The sequence below is a fragment of the Pleurodeles waltl genome, chromosome 4_2 (assembly GCF_031143425.1).
Source record: "Pleurodeles waltl isolate 20211129_DDA chromosome 4_2, aPleWal1.hap1.20221129, whole genome shotgun sequence".
NCBI lineage: Eukaryota > Metazoa > Chordata > Amphibia > Caudata > Salamandridae > Pleurodeles > Pleurodeles waltl.
The window spans coordinates 266,604,159-266,626,006 of NC_090443.1; the positions used below are offsets into that span (position 1 = coordinate 266,604,159).

The 21,848-nt window shown below is 40.4% G+C and overlaps 1 protein-coding gene across 2 annotated transcripts in view; it reads left to right on the top strand.

The window, feature by feature from the left end:
* Positions 1 to 21,848, top strand: part of DDR2 (discoidin domain receptor tyrosine kinase 2) — a 737,021-nt gene that overhangs the window by 318,011 nt on the left and 397,162 nt on the right. For both annotated transcript variants that reach the window (XM_069231100.1, XM_069231101.1), the window contains exon 7: positions 20,297 to 20,480. In XM_069231100.1, the coding sequence (XP_069087201.1) occupies positions 20,297 to 20,480 (184 nt within the window). The remainder of the gene's footprint in view (positions 1 to 20,296; positions 20,481 to 21,848) is intronic.

Below are 21,848 nucleotides of genomic sequence, written 5' to 3' on the forward strand. Positions count from 1 at the left end.
ATAGCAGGAAACCACTACCAATTCAAAGTTCTACCATTCGCTATATTAACAGCTCCAAAAGTATTCACAAAATATCTAGCGGTATTTGCAGCTTACCTAAGAAGACAACTCATACATGTCAAGCATTATTATACAATGTCAACAATACACTCAATACACAATACAACCCTACACACATTAAGGTTCACTGTCAATTACCAAAAATCTCATCTTCAACCAGCACAGATTCAACCTTACCTAGGTACTATTCTCAATACACAAAAAGCCTTCGCCTATCCTAATACACAAAGGATACAAGCTTTCCAAAACCTCATACGACAAATCAACATTACACAGTAAGGTTTATCATGAGACTATTGGGAATGATGGCATCATGCATAGCAAGAGTACGGCATGCAAGATTAAATATGAGAACAACAGTGCCACTCACAACAATAGTCTCAAGCACAGGGTCAATTGCAAGATCTAGTGTTGTAAGACCGCCAGACGCACAAGTCCCTTCAATGATGGAATCACAGCAATTTAATGAAGGGGCGGTCATTTCAGGACCCTCTGCCTCAGACCACAATAACAACAGATGCATCAATGATAGGTTGGGGAGCTCATCTCAACAACCTTACCATACAAGGGGAATGGAGCTCAACACATTTAACTTATCACATAAACCATTTACAACTGTTAGCTGTGTTCCTTGCCCTGAAAGCATTTCAACCCCTTCTCAAACACAAAACGGTCTTGATAAAAACAGACGATATGACAACCATGTATTATCTGAAGAAACAAGGGGGGGACACATTCATCTCAACTGTTCCTTCTAGCCCAAACAATTTGGAAATGGGCGATTCACAATCACATTTACTTATTAGCAGAATACATCCCAGGAATACACAATCAGCTAGCGAACCTGCTAAGCAGGACACACCAACAGATACACGAATAGGAGATTCCCTCTCAGGTACTTCAAGTGTACTTTCAAAGGTGGGGGACACCAGAAAAAGACCTCTTCACAACAAGTTAAAACGCAAAATGCCAAAACTTCGTGTCCAGGCACCTACACCCTCTGTCCAAGGGCAATGCTCCGTGGATCAACTGGTCAGGAATATTTGCCTACGCTTTTCCCCATCTCCCACTAATTCCATTTCTGGTCAACAAACTGTGCCAAACTTCTCTCACCCTGATACTCATAGCCCCACATGGACATAACAACATTGGTACACAACACTCCTAGATCTGTTTGTAGTACCTCACTGCAAACTTCCAAACAAACCTGATTTGTTTACACAAAACAAAGGTCAAATCAGGCATACCAATCCCAGTGCTCTCAACTTAGCCATTTGGCTCCTGGAGTCATAAAATTTGGATATTTGCAACTTCCATTAGAATGTATGTAAGTTCTCAAACAAGCATGCAAACCTACAACTAGACAATGCTATGCTAACAAGTGGAAACGTTTTGTTTATTACTATCAATCTAAAAATATTGACCCACTTACAGCATCAATACAAGATATTGTATCCTACCTACTTCATTTACAAAAGGCAAATTTAGCTTTCTCATCTATTAAAATTCATCTTACCTCTCTTTTTAGAGTTCCAGTTATTAAAGCCTTCATGGAAGGACTAAAACGTATTATTCCACCAAGAACCCCACCAGTTCCTGCTTGGTATCTAAATATTGTACTCACAAGACTAATGGGGCCACCATTTGAACCCATGCATTCTTGTGAGATTCCATTTCTAACTTGGAAAGTTGCTTTCTTAGTAGGAATTACTTCATTAAGAAGGGTTAGTGAAATACAAGCATTCACTATTGAGGAACCTTTTTTACAAGTACACAAGCATAAAGTTGTACTTAGAACTAATCCAAAATTCTTGCCAAAGTTAGTCTCTCCTTTTCACATTAACCAAACAGTGAAATTGCCAGTCTTCTTCCCACAGCCCGATTCAACTGCTGAAAGAGCCCTTCACACTCTTGACCTTAAAAGAACTCTAATGTATTATGTAGATAGAACAAAAGAGTTTATAAAAACTAAACAGCTTTTCGTTGCTTTTCAATAACCACATAAAGGAAATCCTATCTCTAAAAAAGTATTAGGCAGATGGATTGTAAAATGTATCCAAAGATGGTACATTAAAGCAAAATGATTACTCCTAAAGCTCATTTTTAGGAAACATGCCCATGGCAGACATATGCAAAGCTGCCACATTGTCTACACCACATACATTTACAAAGCGTTACTGTGTGGATGTATTTTCAAAGCAACAGGCCAGTGTTGGTCAAGCTGTACTAAAAATATTATTTCAAACTACTTCAACTCCTACAGGCTAACCACCGCTTCTTTTGGGGAGAAGAACTGCTTTTCAGTCTATGCATAACATGTGTATCTGCAGCTACACATGCCATCGAACGGAAAATATCATTTACCCAGTGTACATCTGTTCATGGCATGTAGTGCTGCAGATTCACATGCACCCTCCCTCCTCCCCGGAAGCCTATAGTCGTTGCAGTTTCTTGTATATATATTTACATTTCCTTGGACATCTTATTTACTTATTACATTTTGTAGCACATTTACATTCTTTCACTCTATCACTCCTTCCTACACCCTTTTGCGGGAAAACAATCTAACAAAGGAGTCGATACCCATGCGCACTATGACCGAGAGGAGGAGTCACTCGATCTTGTGACTCGAAAAAAGACTTCTTCGAAGAAAAACAACTTGTAACACTCCAGGCCCAATACTAGATGGCGGAATCTGTGTGTAGCATGTGAATCTGCAGCACTACATGCCACGAACAGATGTACACTGGGTAAGTGACATTTTCCATACATTGCATGGACATCTTCTTTTCTCACCATACACACACACACACACACACATATATATTTATGTTCGATGGCATGTGTAGCTGCAGATACACATGATGTGCACAGTCCGCCATCTGGTGTTGGGCTCGGAGTGTTACAAGTTGTTTTTCTTCGAAGAAGTCTTTTCGAGTCACGAGACCGAGGCACTCCTCCCATTTCGACTCCATTGCGCATGGGCGTCGACTCCATCTTAGATTGTTTTTTTTCCACCATCGGGTTCGGACGTGTTCCTTTTCGCTCCGTGTTTCGGGTCGGAAAGTTAGTTAGAATCTCGGAAAAAATTGTCGGTATTGTTTGCGTTCGGTATCGGGTTAGTTAGAACAAATCGACACCGAATTTTGAAGAGCTCTGGTGGCCCTTTGGTTTTTTTTCGATCCCCCGTCGGGGCCTGGTCGGCCCGGCCACGTGCGACTTCAAGGCTGATGGAACGGACCCCATTCCGCTTCTGCCCAAAATGCCATAACAAGTATCCGTATACGGATCAGCATCTGATCTGTAACTTGTGCTTGTCCCCCGAGCACAAGGAGGATACTTGTGAAGCCTGTCGAGCGTTTCGGTCGAGGAAGACGCTGAGAGACCGAAGAGCCAGGAGACTACAAATGGTGTCCAAGCCGACAGGTCAAGAACGTTTTGAGGAGGAAGAAGAAGCTTTCTCCATCCACGAGTCGGATTCTGAAGAACTCGACGCCGAAGACACACCCCAAACCGTGAGTAAGATGTCGAAAATCAAGACTCACGAGAAGTCCACAAAAGCCCAGGGGACGCCACCGCCAACAGGCCATGGCTTAACCCGAAAACTAGGTGACCGATCCAAGGCACCGAAAAAGGGCATGCTGGTGTCGAAGTCATCCGACTCCGGTCGAGATACCGCCACACAGCAACCTCGGAGCCGAGACAGCGGCTCCGAGAAACTTCGGCACAGAGACAGCGGCACCGAAGAATTTCGGCACCGAGACACCACGCCGAAAACAAAGAAGGTTTCTTCAGAGCCTAAAAAGACTTCCGAAAAGGTTTCGGTTCCGAAACATCCAGCCTCGGAGCCGAAAACTAGTTCCTATACAGAGGAACAAGGATTAACCTCCCAATTACACAGATTTGGAGAGGAGCTTCAAGCTGTGGAGCCTGACTACACGCAAAGAAGGCTTCATATTCATGAGGACACAGGGAAGATCACCACTCTTTCCCCAATCAAAATAAAAAGGAAACTTGCCTTTCAACAAAAGGACAAGCAACCACAGGCAAAAGTGGCAAGGAAAACAACCCCACCACCGTCTCCACCACCATCAATACATGCATCACCAGCAACAACTCCACCACTGATGCACTCACCAGCTCATACTACAATGAGTCAGGATGATCCCGATGCATGGGACCTTGACGATGCTCCAGTGTCTGACAACAGCCCAGACTCCTATCCCACAAAACCGTCACCACCTGAGGACAGTACATCCTACACACTGGTGGTCGCAAGGGCAGCCGAATTTCACAACGTCACCTTACATTCTGAACCAATTGAGGATGACTTTCTTTTTAACACCCTATCCTCCACCCATAGCCAGTACCAAAGCCTTCCCATGCTCCCAGGAATGCTAAGACATTCAAAACAAATATTTCAGGATCCAGTTAAAGGCAGAGCCATAACTCCAAGGGTGGAGAAAAAGTACAAGCCACCGCCAACAGATCCAATCTATATTACAACACAACTAACACCAGACTCAGTAGTTGTCGGGGCAGCTCGTAAGAGAGCCAACTCTCATACCTCAGGAGACGCACCACCTTCAGACAAAGAGAGCCGCAAATTTGATGCTGCGGGAAAAAGGGTTGCAGCACAAGCAGCAAATCAATGGCGTATTGCCAATTCACAAGCACTTTTGGCAAGATACGACAGAGCTCATTGGGATGAAATGCAACATTTCATCGAACACTTACCCAAGGAGTTCCAAAAAAGAGCGCAACAGGTGGTAGAAGAGGGACAAAGTATCTCAAATAATCAGATACGGTCTTCCATGGATGCAGCAGATACAGCTGCAAGGACAATAAACACTGCAATCACGATACGAAGGCACGCATGGCTGCGCACTTCAGGGTTCAAGCCGGAAATCCAACAAGCTGTGCTCAATATGCCATTTAATGAACAGCAATTGTTTGGGCCGGAGGTAGATACTGCCATTGAGAAACTCAAAAAAGACACCGATACAGCCAAAGCCATGGGCGCACTCTACTCCCCGCAGAGCAGAGGCACATTTCGAAAAACACCTTTTAGGGGAGGGTTTTGAGGTCAACCCACAGAAACCACAACCTCACAAACAAGGCCTACTTACCAGGGTCAATATCAGAGGGGAGGTTTTCGGGGGCAATATAGAGGGGGCCAATTCCCAAGAAATCGAGGAAAATTCCAAGGCCCCAAAACTCCTCAAAATAAACAGTGACTCACAAGTCACACAACCCCATCACATAACACCTGTGGGGGGAAGACTAAGCCAATTTTACAAACTTTGGGAGGAAATAACAACAGACACTTGGGTCTTAGCAATTATCCAGCATGGTTATTGCATAGAATTTCTCCAATTCCCTCCAAACGTCCCACCGAAAACACACAATATGTCAAAACAACATATAGATCTTCTAGGACTAGAAGTTCAAGCATTGCTACAAAAGGACGCAATAGAATTAGTACCAAATCTACAAAAAAACACAGAAGTTTACTCACTGTACTTTCTAATACCCAAAAAGGACAAAACTCTGAGACCAATACTAGATCTCAGAACACTAAATACCTACATCAAATCAGACCACTTTCACATGGTCACGTTACAAGACGTAATCCCACTGCTCACACAGCAAGATTACATGACATTAGACCTAAAAGATGCGTATTTCCATATACCAATACATCCTTCACACAGGAAATACCTAAGGTTCGTATTCCAAGGAATACATTACCAATTCAAAGTGTTGCCATTCGGAATAACAACTGCGCCAAGAGTTTTTACAAAATGCCTGGCAGTAGTAGCTGCACAAATCAGAAGGCAGCAAATACATGTGTTCCCGTACTTAGACGACTGGTTAATCAAAACCAACACGCTAAGACAGTGTTCACAGCACACAAAATATGTCATACAGACCCTTCACAGGCTAGGTTTCTCCATCAACTACGCGAAGTCACACCTTTTGCCGTGTCAAACACAGCAATACTTAGGAGCGACAATCAACACAGCAAAAGGGATTGCCACTCCAAGTCCACAAAGGGTTCAAACATTTCACAAGGTAATACAGGCCATGTATCCAACACAAAAGATACAAGTCAAAATGGTAATGAAACTCCTAGGCATGATGTCTTCATGCATAGCCATTGTCCCAAATGCAAGATTGCACATGCGGCCCTTACAACAGAGCCTAGCATCACAATGGTCACAAGCACAGGGTCAACTTCTAGATCTGGTGTTGATAGACCGCCAAACATACATCTCGCTTCTATGGTGGAACAGTACAAATTTAAACCGAGGGCGGCCTTTCCAAGTCCCAGTGCCACAATACGTCATAACGACGGATGCTTCCATGACAGGGTGGGGAGCACACCTCAATCAACACAGCATCCAAGGACAATGGGACATACATCAGAGGCCGTTTCACATAAATCACTTAGAACTGTTAGCAGTATTTCTAGCGCTGAAAGCATTTCAACCCATAATAACCCAAAAATACATTCTTGTCAAAACAGACAACATGACAACAATGTATTATCTAAACAAACAAGGAGGGACACACTCGACACAGTTGTGCCTCCTAACACAAAAAATAAGGCATTGGGCGATTCACAACCACATTCGCCTAATAGCACAATTTATTCCAGGGATTCAGAACCAGTTGGCATACAATCTCTCTCGAGATCACCAACAAACCCACGAATGGGAAATTCACCCCCAAATACTAAACAATTACTTTAAAATTTGGGGAACACCTCAAATAGATCTATTTGCAACAAAGGAAAACTCAAAATGCCAAAACTTCGCATCCAGGTACCCACAAGATCAATCCCAAGGCAATGCTCTATGGATGAACTGGTCAGGGATATTTGCGTATGCTTTTCCCCCTCTCCCTCTCCTTCCATATCTAGTAAACAGGTTGAGTCAAAACAAACTCAAACTCATACTAATAGCACCAACATGGGCAAGGCAACCTTGGTACACAACACTACTAGACCTTTCAGTAGTACCTCATGCCAAACTACCCAACAGACCATATCTGTTAACACAACACAAACAACAGATCAGACATCCAAATCCAGCATCGCTGAATCTAGCAATTTGGCTCCTGAAATCCTAGAATTCGGGCACTTAGACCTCACACAGGAATGTATGGAGGTCATAAAACAAGCTAGAAAACCTACCACTAGACACTGCTATGCACATAAGTGGAAAAGATTTGTTTATTACTGCCATAATAATCAAATTCAACCTTTACAAGCATCTGCAAAAGAAATAGTAGGATACTTAATACATTTGCAAAAATCTAACCTAGCTTTCTCTTCCATTAAAATACATCTTACGGCAATTTCTGCTTACCTACAAATTACGCACTCAATTTCATTGTTTAGGATACCAGTCATAAAGGCGTTTATGGAAGGCCTAAAGAGAATTATACCACCAAGAACACCACCAGTTCCTTCATGGAACCTCAACATTGTCCTAACACGACTCATAGGTCCACCTTTTGAGCCCATGCACTCTTGTGAAATGCAGTACTTAACGTGGAAAGTTGCATTTTTAATTGCCATCACATCTCTAAGAAGAGTGAGTGAAATTCAAGCATTTACCATTCAAGAACCATTTATTCAAATACACAAAAATAAAGTTGTTCTACGGACCAATCCTACATTTTTACCAAAAGTAATCTCACCGTTCCACTTAAATCAAACGGTAGAATTACCAGTGTTCTTCCCACAGCCAGATTCTGTAGCCGAAAGAGCACTACATACATTAGACATCAAAAGAGCACTAATGTACTACATTGACAGAACAAAACTAATTCGAAAGACAAAACAACTATTTATCGCCTTTCAAAAACCTCATACAGGAAATCCAATTTCAAAACAAGGCATTGCTAGATGGATAGTTAAGTGCATTCAAACCTGCTATCTTAAAGCTAAAAGAGAACTGCCTATTACACCAAAGGCACACTCAACCAGAAAGAAAGGTGCTACCATGGCCTTTCTAGGAAATATTCCAATGAACGAAATATGTAAGGCAGCAACATGGTCTACGCCTCATACATTTACCAAGCACTACTGTGTAGATGTGCTAACTGCACAACAAGCAACAGTAGGTCAAGCTGTATTAAGAACATTATTTCAAACTACTTCAACTCCTACAGGCTGAACCACCGCTTTTGGGGAGATAACTGCTTACTAGTCTATGCACAGCATGTGTATCTGCAGCTACACATGCCATCGAACGGAAAATGTCACTTACCCAGTGTACATCTGTTCGTGGCATTAGTCGCTGCAGATTCACATGCGCCCACCCGCCTCCCCGGGAGCCTGTAGCCGTTTAGAAGTAGATCTTAAACATTTGTACATTTGTAAATATATTACTTAAAACTTTATTATGTACATACGCATTCACTCCATTGCATGGGCACTATTACTAGCATACACAACTCCTACCTCACCCTCTGCGGGCAAAACAATCTAAGATGGAGTCGACGCCCATGCGCAATGGAGTCGAAATGGGAGGAGTCCCTCGGTCTCGTGACTCGAAAAGACTTCTTCGAAGAAAAACAACTTGTAACACTCCGAGCCCAACACCAGATGGCGGACTGTGCACAGCATGTGAATCTGCAGCGACTAATGCCACGAACAGATGTACACTGGGTAAGTGACATTTTCCATATATATATATATATATATATATATATATACACACTTATATTTCAAGACTCTGTACTTCACCTTCCTGCAGGAAAACAATCTAACAAAGGACTCGGTGCCCAGATGCACTATCACTGAGAGGAGGAGTCACTCGATCTCGTGACTCGGAAACCTTCTTCGAAGAAAAACAACTTGTAACACTCCGAGCCCAACATTAAGTGGCGGACTTATGCAAAGCATGTGAATCTGCAGCACTACATGCCACGAATGGATGTCTACTGGGTATATATATATATATATCAACAACATTCATGAAGTACTTCACAAACGACCGCACTCCGGGATCTCTTGTTTCACAAATTTCATTTATTCAGGCTCAGTTAACTTCGTCTACAGCTCAACAATCACCTGCCCTACGCGTTTCGGTCTGAGAGACCTTGATCACAGGCATTTCCGGTAGGGGGTTTCTGTTTCCACATTTATATCTACAGATAACAATTCATTAAGACTCAACATATTTCTGAATGCACTTAGAAAATACTTCTCTCTGCTTGTTAAGTTTAATAACTGCGGTCTACACAACTAAAACTCTCCCATAATTTCCAAATAAATCCAATTATTAACTGGTGCACTATAAACTTATAATGCTGCATTCTGGGAGTTGTAGTTACCGCAAAACAAAACCACTTTAACCAATCTGTTGATACACCTCATAAATGTGCGTATGTGACATACTGTCCATGTCTCCCCCCATAATAAAAAAACTAAAATATTAACCAAACTGAATATTAGCTGCAAGTGCTGCAGAATAGAAAATAGAAAATAGAAAAAACTGTGTTTTATGATTATTTGCAATGGCTGCCATGTAAAATTACAAATGTACAAATAACTCCTCATCCTGATTCATCCCCATAGGGGTCAAGGTTCGAATCTCCAAGATGTGTTTAGACTCCAATTGTCATAGTCTCTTTTCTCTGTCCCCTCCTCGTTCACTTATGGGGACATGGTCAATCGCATAAAAAGTCATTGTTTCCCATTGGCTATCATGTTCCAACTCCATATGCTTAGCCGAGGCGTAACTTCTGTCTGTGTTGACGATGGCACGAATATGTTCAAGGATCCTTTTCTTTGTTTCACATATGGTGCTCCCAACATACTTTAAACCGCAGGGGCATTCAATAACATATACTGTGAACCGGCTCTTACAAGTGATATGTTGTTTAATGTTTTTTGCAACACCATTACCAATGGTGTATTCCTTGGTGTTTTTCGCAATTTTGCAAGCCTTGCAATTGCCACATTTCCAAAAACCTGGTTTTTTGAGCCAGTTGCCCCTTTTCTGAGAGCTAAAGTGACTTTTCGTGATTCTGTCCCGCAAATTTGGTGCTCTTCTAAAAGTCATTCGAGGAAAGTCTCCCATAATCTCCTTTACTATAGGATCCAATTGGAGAATAGACCAGTGTTTGGTTAGAATCTTCCGTAACTGGGAGACATTATTGGAGTATGTTGTGATGAAACGTATAGGATCCTCCGATTGACCTTCCAACACAGAAGTTTTTTTATGAACTAATTCTGTTCTCGAAATCTTTTCCACTCGCTGTTTTGCCTTATTAATACATTTCCTGGGATATTGTCTGGAAATAAATCTTTCTTCTGAGGCCTTTATATGTTTAGCAAATTCTCCAGATTCTGAACAAATTCTTTTTATCCGTAAGAATTCACCATATGGTATGTTCCATTTAGTATTAGGTGGGTGAAAACTATTGGCATGTAACACTGAATTTGTGGCAGTAGATTTTCTGTGTAATGTGGTATGTATCTCTCCTTCTCTTATATAGATTTCTGTGTCCAGGAACGTCACTCGTGTGTCACTGATTTCATAAGTGAATTGCAGTTTGGCAACAGTATTGTTCAGAACGTTAAAATATTCTTTAAATTCAATTTCTGTGCCATCCCAAATTAGAAATAAATCATCAATGAATCTTAACCAGCTAATGACTTTCTGCTGGAATCTTTCATTTTCTTCTGCCCATGCTATTCTCTGTTCAAACCAGCCCATTGTTAAGTTCGCAAAATTAGGAGAAAAGGAAAAGCCCATGGCTGTTCCTTTTATCTGTAAAAATAACTGCTGGTCAAACTGAAAGAAATTATTGGTAAGGCAGAGATGGATCATTTCTAAAAGCATTTCATTATGTTGGGCAAATTGAATATTTCTTTGGCTCAGAAAGTGCCTACATGCCTGGATGCCAATCTGATGTTCAATATTGGTGTATAGTGAAATGACATCCATTGTTATCAACTTATATGAGTCCTGCCACGGAATGCCATCCAAATGTCTCAATAAATCCCCTGTGTCTTTCAAATATGAATTTAAGTTACACGCCACTGGTGCTAAAAAGAAATCAATATAATTTGATATAGGTTCGAATAGAGATTGATTCGCTGAAACTATTGGCCTCCCAGGTGGATTTTTTAGATCTTTGTGAATTTTGGGAAGAAAATAAATTGTGGGAGTGACCGGATGTTCAACTGTCAGGTATTTAGCCTCCTCTTGATTAATGAGGCCATGTTCTATCCAATTTTGTAAATATGTTTGAATCTGAACTGCCACATGTTTTGTAGGATTGCTATTTATGGGTTGATAATAAGTTGCATCTGATAGTTGTCGCATTGCCTCCTGTACATATCTGTTTTTATCTTGAATTACAATATTCCCGCCTTTGTCTGCGGGTTTTATTATTAAAGTTTCATCTTTTTGTAAATCACGCAAAATTTGTACTTCAGTTTTTGTCAAGTTGTTTTTGCCACGAATCCATTCTGTTTTATACAAGTCATCAACAACAATTTCAGCAAGTAAATCAATTTTATTTCCTGCTGGTAATGCTGGGCAAAACTTGGACCTAGGTCTTTTTTTAGTTAGGCCTGCGCCTAATGGTATTATCGCCTGTGATTCGCTAATCGGCTCTTCCTCTTGCGTGCAATCCAGATTTATTAAAGTCATTAAGGTATCTTTATCTTGTACTGTTAATTCATAAATTGGCGTGGTGATACTCGTTTTACTAATGAGATTTGCATCTCTGTGAAACTTTGCCAATTTGATTTTCCGTATATATTTGTATAAGTCAATCCGTGTCTGTACTAAGTCAATGTCGATGGCAGGACAAAAACTGAGGCCTTTTTTCAATAAGGACTCTTCTTGTGATGACATTACTCTATCAGAGAGATTTATCACATTTAATTCTTGAATAATGTTGCGGTTTTCGCTCTGGTGTTTCTTTGAATTCCCCCTCTGTCCCCTTCTTGTGCGTTTGTTTTTCTTTCGCCCCGTCCTCGTCCTTTTCCACGTCTGCTGCTCTGTTGGTCCTTGGATTGTTGTTGGAGGGCGAGGCGCATTTCGTTTAAAAGTGTCAGATTCGATTCATGTGATGTTGCACTTCCATCCTCACTTGCGCTGGTGTCACTATGCACAGAAAGAGATTCAATACTTGAATTCTCCGATCTTTGAGATTGTGGCGAATCAAGTTGAGCTCCATATTTTGCACTCTGAAATTTGTGCGAAAATTTGAATATTTTTCCTTCTGCATAATCCTGTTTATCTCTCTGAAATTTAAATTGCTTGCGCGCTATAACAGTTTCCTCATGTTGCTGTACTTTCAAACTTAAATCATTTTTAATTTTCTTTTCTTCCTCAGTCAGAGTTAGAGAGTCCAAATCTTGTTCAAGATTTTTAAAATTTTGATAAATTACGGAGTGTCCTGCCGTCACCAGCACCACTGCTGAATTAAGTGCGCTAGTACATGCCAAAACAGGGACAATCTTTGAAATGCTTATATATATATATATATATATATATATATATATATATATATATATATATATATATAGATATATCTGACAGATGGCGTAATGCTTGCAAGCTCCTTACCGCCAGTGGTACCGACGGACAGTGCCACATCGTGGTTAAAATTACAACATCGGCGACTTCTCACTCTTTAAACAAAGTCACGACACCCATTGGAAGTTTCCAAATGCAACTTTATTCTGACTGTGCAGAGGACTCGTCAACGCGTTTTGGCATGTACCAAGCTTTTATCATCATTCTGACTGTTACTTTGTAGGAGCAATATATAAAAAAAACAACTTGTGCTGACACATGAAAACAAACTACAAGCAAGGTTCATCATAAACCATACAGCACCATTTTGAAATGGCTTTATTCATTATTCTGGAAATGTTGGTTAGCCTCAGAATACAGTTCTATGTTCACAATATAACTATTGTGAAATGTTCAATTTTACAGAAAATGTAAAACTTAATAAACAAATATAATTTGGCACTTTGGGTCTCTGAAAACCATAATTTGAGTTCCTTCATAGAATATACAAGCGTGCTTTGTTTAGGAAACAACATTCACTAGATATTTCATGGTTATTCCAAAATACTGGCCTATCAACCAATGTCACTATGTTACGCCCCAGTGGGCAATCTACACTTAAAAAACAGTATTATTTAAAACAAAAATTTAAAACTAAAATGATTTTGTTAATAAAAAATTCCATTCTCCCTGAATGTTACTGGTACTCTGTATTCAATAAATGTCAATATTAAATGATAGACACTGGTTCTATTGGTAATACTCAGATATTTAAGCCAAAGTGGGCTATAGCTACAGTGTGTTGTTTTTGATCAAAATAAACACTTCTACATTCATGAATATTAAACAGAAGCCAAAACAATCTAACGATCTAACCACAGACAGGTTGTAGACACTGGTTCTATTGGTATCACTCCTATAATTACAAAAGGGTTGTAAATAAAGTATGTTGTTCTTGGTCTACATAAACACTACTAAAGTCTTAAGTAATAAACATAAACCAAAACCATCCTAACCGTAGACGGGTTTAAGGCCAAACTCCTTGGGACGATGCAATGCCCCCCAGTAGAACCTCTGTCCCTGAAGAAGTTTTCATGTTGATCTTTGCTGTCTAATTTCAAAAGTTGCTGTCTTCTGACTTTGTCTCTATAAAAACATACACATGAAAAACATTAAAGTTAAGACCATTAAAACCCCTAATGATCTACAGATTGCTATACGGCTGCCGGGGGAGTTAAAGGTGGACATAAAATTCTTTGTCAATATTCAAACCAAATGGTTACTTGTTGTCCATTTCCAGGATGTACATGGACTCCAGCCTTCTTAACTCCCTCTCCCTATCTCCCCCTCTTGCTTTCTCGGGTACATGGTCAATGGAAATGGAAGTAAGCAGTGTATGGTCCCCTTGTAAATTCTTTGGAAGTGGCGAGCCACAGGATAACTTGTTTCATTGTTTTGAATAGCCCACAAATGTTGGAGTATCTGTTTATGCACTTTGTATTCCTGATGTATACCTTTGGGCATGGACAGAACAGGGTATAAGCAGCAAACTTAGTTTTGCAATTTTGCAGTTTTACAGTTTTGCCATGTATGGTTTTATGAAATAGTGTGTGCAATTTACTCTTGTTTTTACCATTAGCACATGCTTTGCATTTCTGACATTTACGGAATCATGGACTTGGTTTAAGCCACTGTTTAGCAGTGGTCACCACTTCACTCTTAACCAGAAAATCCTTAATGGAACGGGCCTTTCTAAAAGAGATCAATGGCCTAGATGGGACACTGGCAACTATTACTGGGTCACTGTTTATGAGGTGCCAGTGTTTCTTTAGAGCCTTCCTCACAATGTAGTGCTAGACATGATACGCAGTAATGTATCTTGTTACACCTCCACCGTTGATGTTAAGTTTTCTCGCACTCTGTCCAAAAAAGGCATCCTCGATCTAGATAAATACAGTTACAGTTATATAACTACTGAGATGCCCTAAATTTGGTGGCTCTTAAAGTGGTTTCTGTATACCCATGTGCTAGTAGCCTGTTCAACATATCCTCCTGGGTAGCCTCAAACTGTGTTTGTGTACTGCATATATGTCTAGCCCTTAGAAATTCACCAAAAATTATGCTGTTCTTAAGGGTTACAGGATGAAAACTGCATGCATGTAACATACTATTTCCTGCGGTTTTCTGAAAATCGTGGTTACGAATTTAGAATCTTGTACCAAAACCCTAACATTCAAAAAACCTTACAGGGACTGACTAGTTTGACATGTAAAATGCAAATTGATATTATTTCATTAATGATGTGAACAAACTGATGTGTTGAGCATTCATCGCCTTTCCACAGTACAAACAAGTCATTGATATATCTAACTAATAATATACTTTCCTGTGTCCATTCACTCATCTTGGGGCAGTAGAGTACCTTCTCATCTCACCAGCCCATATGTAATTCGCATAGCTGGGGGTGAAGCAGGTACCCATCGCTTTCCCTTGTTGCTGTTTTAAAGCATTCTCCATTGAAGAGGAAAATATTCTTTGTCAAGCACCACTCAATCTTCTTAAGGCGAACGTTGTTATGCACATAAAACTTTATTGAACTGGCCCTCAAAAATGTTGGGGTGCCCTCAGGCAAGCCTCATGCCTTATGCTGGTATAAAGAGAGAAGACATCCAAGCTCATCATTATCTTCCCCTCCTCCCACCTTACGTCAAAGATAATCTTTAGAAATTCAGTAGTCTTTTATGTATGATGGGAGATAAGGCACCCGGGGTAAAAGTGTGCTATATAAATTGAGGTGTTTTAGAAAAGACTCCCGATGGCTGCAAAAATAGCTCTCCCTAATGGTTTCATCTACTCTTTATGTATCGTGGGGATGAGATAAAATACTGGCAAAATGGGCTCATCAGTCTTCAAAAAACTGTATTCATCCCAGTTCAATAATTCTACCTTCCTCCATTCCATCATTTGTCTGGAAAAGTCTTCTTTGACCTTAGTGTACTCTTTTCATAAAATCCTTGTGTAACACTGCGTATCATTAAGTTGTAAATATGCTTCTTTCATGTACATATATTTACTTCATAATACAACACTGCTGATCCCATTATCTGAGACTCATACCAATCATCTCTTGCTTCCTATTTCTGTATGACCTGTTTGAATTTTCCATTCTGATTCACAACATGCCTTCTACTATGTTTGGACTCAGTTTACATTTTCCTCGATTCCCCAGTCATCGGTTCTGAAAATACCTCAATATTGTCATGAGTTGATGGTGGAATATATCTGGACATGGGTATAAAATTGGTATCTCCTCCTTCATCAAGTTCCAATATCATTGTAGGAAAGTGCCCTCTGTTTGGCATGGTTACCCCCACTTTTTGCCTTCTGTCAGTGTGTTTTGACTGTGTTCAATGGGATCCTGCTAACCAGGCCCCCATTGACTGTGCTTTCTCTCTCTAAATTTGGTTGCTTAGAACTTCACACACCCCACATTTGGCATACTGCTGCCCACCATATATTTCCCTAGTATATGGTACCCAGGGCATTGGGGCACCAGAGGTTCCCCATGGGCTGCAGCATGTATTATGCCACCCATGGGTGCCCATGTAAATTGTGTCTGCAGGCCTGCCATTGCAGCCTGCATGAAAAGATGCATGCACCCTTTCACTACAGGTCACTGTAAGTCACCCCTGTGGTACGCCCTCCTAGCCCAGAGAGCAGGGTGCAGGTACCTTTTTATGAGGGCATCCCTGCATGAGCAGAGGTGCCACTACGAACTCCAGCTTAATTTTTTCTGTACTTCGTAAGTGCGGGGAAGCCCTTTTACCCACGTACTGGACATAGGCCACTACCTGTGTCCAGCTACATAATGGTAACTCCGAACCTGGGCATGTTTAGTATCAAACATGTTGGAATCATACCCCAATACTATTACCAGTATTGGTTGTATGATTCCATGCACCCTGTGGGCTCTTTAGAAGACACCCAGCTTCGCTCCTACCAGTTTGCAGGGTTTTCCCGGGCAGACAGTTTGCACCAGTCCAGGGACCCCCGGTCTGCTTCCTCTTCCTGCAACTCTCCTCACTGCTGAGGGTTACCCTGGACTTCCCACCATGGGTTGAGTCCCCCTGGACCTACCTGGTCCCCGGCAGCCCTGCATTTCATCATCCACAACTCTTGCATTTGCCAAGGCTTGTCCATTGTTTGTTTTCATGTAAGTGTCAACACAAGTTGTTTTTGTATATATTGCATATACAAAGTAACGGTCAGCGTTGTGACAAAGGCCAGGTTCACACCAAAATGTTGACAAGTCCTCCGCAGAGTTGGAATAAACTTGCATTTGGAAACTTCCCATGAAGTGCAGTGACTTCCTTAGACGAGTGAGAAGTCGCTTATGCTAGAATATATATATGTATATATGTATGTCACTGAAAAACTAAAATGTTAAAGTGATGTTATAGTTAGATAAAAAAGAACAAGTTACTTATGTTCGGTAACGTATTATCTGGTAGAGACTCTAGCTTCACCTATAGGCAATTTTCTGTTCACCTTAATAGGATTATCCTCTTAAAGACTTCACATGATTAACGATTTTGAGTCAAGAGGTTGACAGGTATACATTTGTCACTGTGAAGATATCTTCTGGAAGGCTTTATGGTCAACATTCTGTAGTTTAGTAAAATACATGATACATTCCTTAGCTGAGTATCAAAGCATACAACGTTTGGGCCATGCTTTCACCACAAGTATGAGATAAACCACCTCTTGGACGCCCCTACAGTCTACATTATTCAATAATATGCAATGTCTTTAAACATGCACAGCTTATAAAAATTGCCTATACAACTGTATTACAGCTGCTTATCATGGGCACATGGCTAGATATCCACTGGTGGGTAATATATTGTCATCAGCAGCCTTGGCCATTCTCACAGATTTTGTAGAACAGGCATTGGCTATAAGTGACAACCTATTTTCAAACATAACTTTGCAACCCACGTCAGGTGCACTGGGCCCTTAACATGAAGTACTTCTTCTACCCCAAACTTTAGTGATTTGTAAAGAGTGCACCTTAAAGCTTTTACAAAGTACTACTACCCTTACCCTATTTGTATGCTATCAAACCAAATGTGTACTCTCAGTAACTCTATGCAGTATGTGACTTGTGTTAACACTGATGTCATCAGTGATGTAAACAATTATGCCAACACCTACCTATAACTTCACTTTAACCTTTGTTTTTGTTTTTCAGTGAATTTCTGTTTTTTTTAATGTAAGTTAGCATCTTATTAGCATACCTAGCTATAACGTTACTTTAACCTTTGGGTTTTTCAGTGAAAAAAATATATATATATGGGGATCTCACCCACCCACACCAGATACGACAATTGCACTACTCTGGGGTTTGAGGCATGTAACTTATACTTTTTTAGTAAATTTACACTTGAAGTTTGGGAATACTGAAAATAGTAAACTTACAACAAAGTGTAAACTTACCCAAAAGTGTTACTTACATTTGTGAATCAGGCCCAGAATATTTTATTCAAATGGACAAGGAAGATATTTGAGACTCTAATGAATCGTGTACACATTTGGTTATTTTTTATGGTAAATGCTTTAGGTTTTACAGCTTTGATGCCATTTGCCATAAATACTCAATGCTAAGGCTCTAGTTGTTTATTATAACAAAGCGGGAAGCTGCAGTAAAACACTGGAGGGTTAATTGACAGACTTCTGCTGGTGTTGAAGTACATGTTTCAGACTGCATGTCTGAATGTTTTACTGTTTTACTGACATGGATCAAAAAGATATCTGAGAACCATAGAAAATGTGTCCTCGTTTTAGCTTTCTAGAGCACTAACCATAATTTCTACGACAAAACCGACCCTCTAATTTTGTTAGTTTCTAAAGAAAATGCTTCAGGATGGCTTCAGATCTTCTACGCTTTTGTCATAAATAAGAATATTAGCGCACTGTAGTAGTTCATTAGAACACAGTGGGAAGCTGCATTAGAACACCAGGGAATTAACTGACTGGCTGCAGCTGCTCTTGGAAGTAAGTTTTTTTCAGAATGCCGGACTTTATTCTCACATGTATGAGGAAGATAGTGAGGATTTACAAGAACATGCTGACATTTTAGCTTCTCGAGCACCTTCTACAATCTTTGAGAAAAACTGTTTTCACTCTAACATTGTTCATGAAGGCCCAGCATGGGATCAGCATTTTTCACAGGGAAACTCATCTTAGAGCACGCCAAAATTGTCCTGTAATGGTTGCAACAATGTGTTGCTCATGTTGTAACCAGCCAGTCAAGGGAGGGAGTTTCTTTGGGACCCCTTTCCCCAAACTTGCCCCTTTAGGTCAGTGGGTCCTCACCCCCCCCCCCTTATATTTTATTTTGATTAATTTTCAGGGTGCACAGGCCATGTCCTAGAGACCTCTAATGGCTGCCACAACATATTGCTTGGGCTGTTCCCAGCCAATCTGGATTCATGGGGCCCCTTTAAAGGGGCCATTCAGGGCATATCTGGGCACCGAAAGTCCAAATATACCTATTTTTTTACCTCCTTCATTACCACTAGAGCACCCATTCAAATGCAAATTTCTTGGAAACAGCTGGTTTACTCCAAATTACAAAAATCACACTTTCTAAGTAAAGTTTTAATTTTTTACTGAATTTGGTGTCATTCCAGTCAGCTGTTTTTTTTCTCTATCGCTTCCCAAAATTTACTACGGCAATTAACATTGAGAAACAATTGTTTGCCCCTCTCCTTTTTTCTTAGACCCCCCCTTGACAGATCCACATGATACTTTCCATGAGCTGAGGTGGATGAATATTTTTTTGCCAAAGTTTGGTGATGATTTGTCAAGCCGCGCCAAATGTATTAGCAAAACAAAAAACATTCTTCCTGTGGAAACTCTGTCATATACACATATATATTTTATATACAAAGTTTAGTATGGTTACTATTTATTAGCATTGTTGAGGGTGGTAAGGGGCCAACTATCACAAGAGACCAAGCCTCGAGTAGATTATGATGCCCTAACATCTCTAAATAATGCTGATAAATGTCATATTACATTCTGCTCATCTGCATATATGGTTTATGCCATGACATTTTCCATGTGTGCTTGTTAAAAACAACAAAAACTCCTTCTGCCAAAATCAGGCACTTAGGGCCCGATTTATACTTTTTTAGTGCCGCATTTGCATCATTTTTTGATGCAAAAGTGGCACAAACTTACCCAATATAATTGAATTTTGTAAGTTTGCACCACTTTTGCATAAACAAATGACACACATGTGGCGCTAAAAAAGTTTAAATCAGGCCCTTAGAGGTTACATCTGTGCTATGAATTACAATCACATTGCAAAGGCTTTGTGACTATTCAGAGTTGTTCCCATATGTAAAATAGCTGTGAAAAATAACAATGTGTGAGACAGTAAGCAGTGTTTTTCACATATTATCACTCTGCTTCGGTAATTAGGTGGAATTTGACTTTTGCACTAAAGTTATAAATGTGTGATGTGAGTATATTAGTACAGGTGCCCTAAATAACGTGTTATCGTGCTACATTTATTTTTACTGTCATAGCAAACACACTATGTAACATACAAATGCATTCTGTTCAAGTATGCAGGAATGATTTATGCTGTTCTGACTTCCAAATTTCCTTCTTCAAAGCATGATCGAGGGACTTGGTCAGCTCACCGATGGAGTCTCTGGTCTTGATGACTTCACACAGACCCATGAGTACCATGTCTGGCCTGGCTATGACTATGTGGGATGGAGAAATGAGACTGCAGCTAACGGCTACATAGAGATCATGTTCGAGTTTGACCGCATTCGGAACTTCACGACAATGAAGGTTTGGAGAAGAAGAGGGGTATCACATACAAAGCCAATTATAGGTTGTGTTTACTTGAAAGAGCTTCATAATCATAAACACTGTTGTGTTTTGAGATCAGATCTCCCTTCCATTCTCTATAGCTTTACTTGTGTCTCTGTGTAAAGATTAAAATAAAAACACAATTTAGGCAGCTGAAGAAAAGTTGGAGTGTGTATGGAAGAGCGATTGAAGAAGGAAGTGATGTGAAGGGAAGTAGCTAAAACGGAGTTAGGCATTGAATGCCTCACACGCTGGTAAGATGAGAGGGAAGGAACATAGAGGATGGATGTGTAGCTTTTCAGACTTGGAGCAAAATGTGGCTGCAGAAGGGAGAGGGTGAAGAGTGAGTGTATCGATAAAATGTAGAGGAAGAGAATAAAAGGGGATGAAGGCAGCTATTACACAAAATGACAGCCTCAAGAAATGCTGCTAAGCCAGGAGGCTCTTTAACTAACAGTTACAACGTTTGCTGGTGAAGTAGCTGTTATCACCATTAGAACATATATTTTTGGTGAAAAAAATCATTGCTTGAGCATACAAATCACATCTATGTTCTGGGAAATGGTTTAATCTTCATAAATATGGAACCATGGATTCGGCAGAGTAACAGAGGTGTGTTCATACCGTGAGAAATATGGTTGTGTAGGCTGAGCAGGGATAATTGCAGAAGGCAAGGAGCTATTGCCTCTGTGCCATAAAGCATATTAATTCATTTATGTATATATTTTGTATATTTACATTGTACATACGTAGCCCTATGGTCAATGGAGCCCCTTATATTTAATAGGAAATACAACAGAATGCAGCATTAGAATCCTAAAAACATAAGTGCAAAGCAAGGCCAGAGTAAAAGGTCAGAGGAAGATTGCTGTGGAAGCCATTTGTATGGTAAAAACCTGGGTTTTTTAATGTATTTGGACGTTTACAGCTACATTTCGAAAGGGCAGGCCTTCAGCTTTTTCCTAAACAAAAGAAGGGATTTCTCGGATCTCTGAAGCCTACAACAGTGGTTCCCAACCTTTTGACATCTTTGGCCCCCCACTTTATCATTATTGGAATCCAGGGGAGCCTCCCCAATTTTCTAAGCAGTCACGGACCCCCTGAAGAGGCTTTGCGGACCCCCAGGGGTCCCCGGACACAGGTTGAAAACCACTGGCCTAGAAGTCATATATGAAAATTAATTCGTTTTAGTCTCCTTTACTTTACAGGTTTCCAGTATTACATAGGATTTGTTCCTTGTATTTCTGTGCCCTCCTGATATAAGTAGTTTGTCATTAAATTAGCGGGAGCATCATATTTGAATGACTGTATGTTAAGAACCCCCTTTTCAACAGATTCTGACCTTCA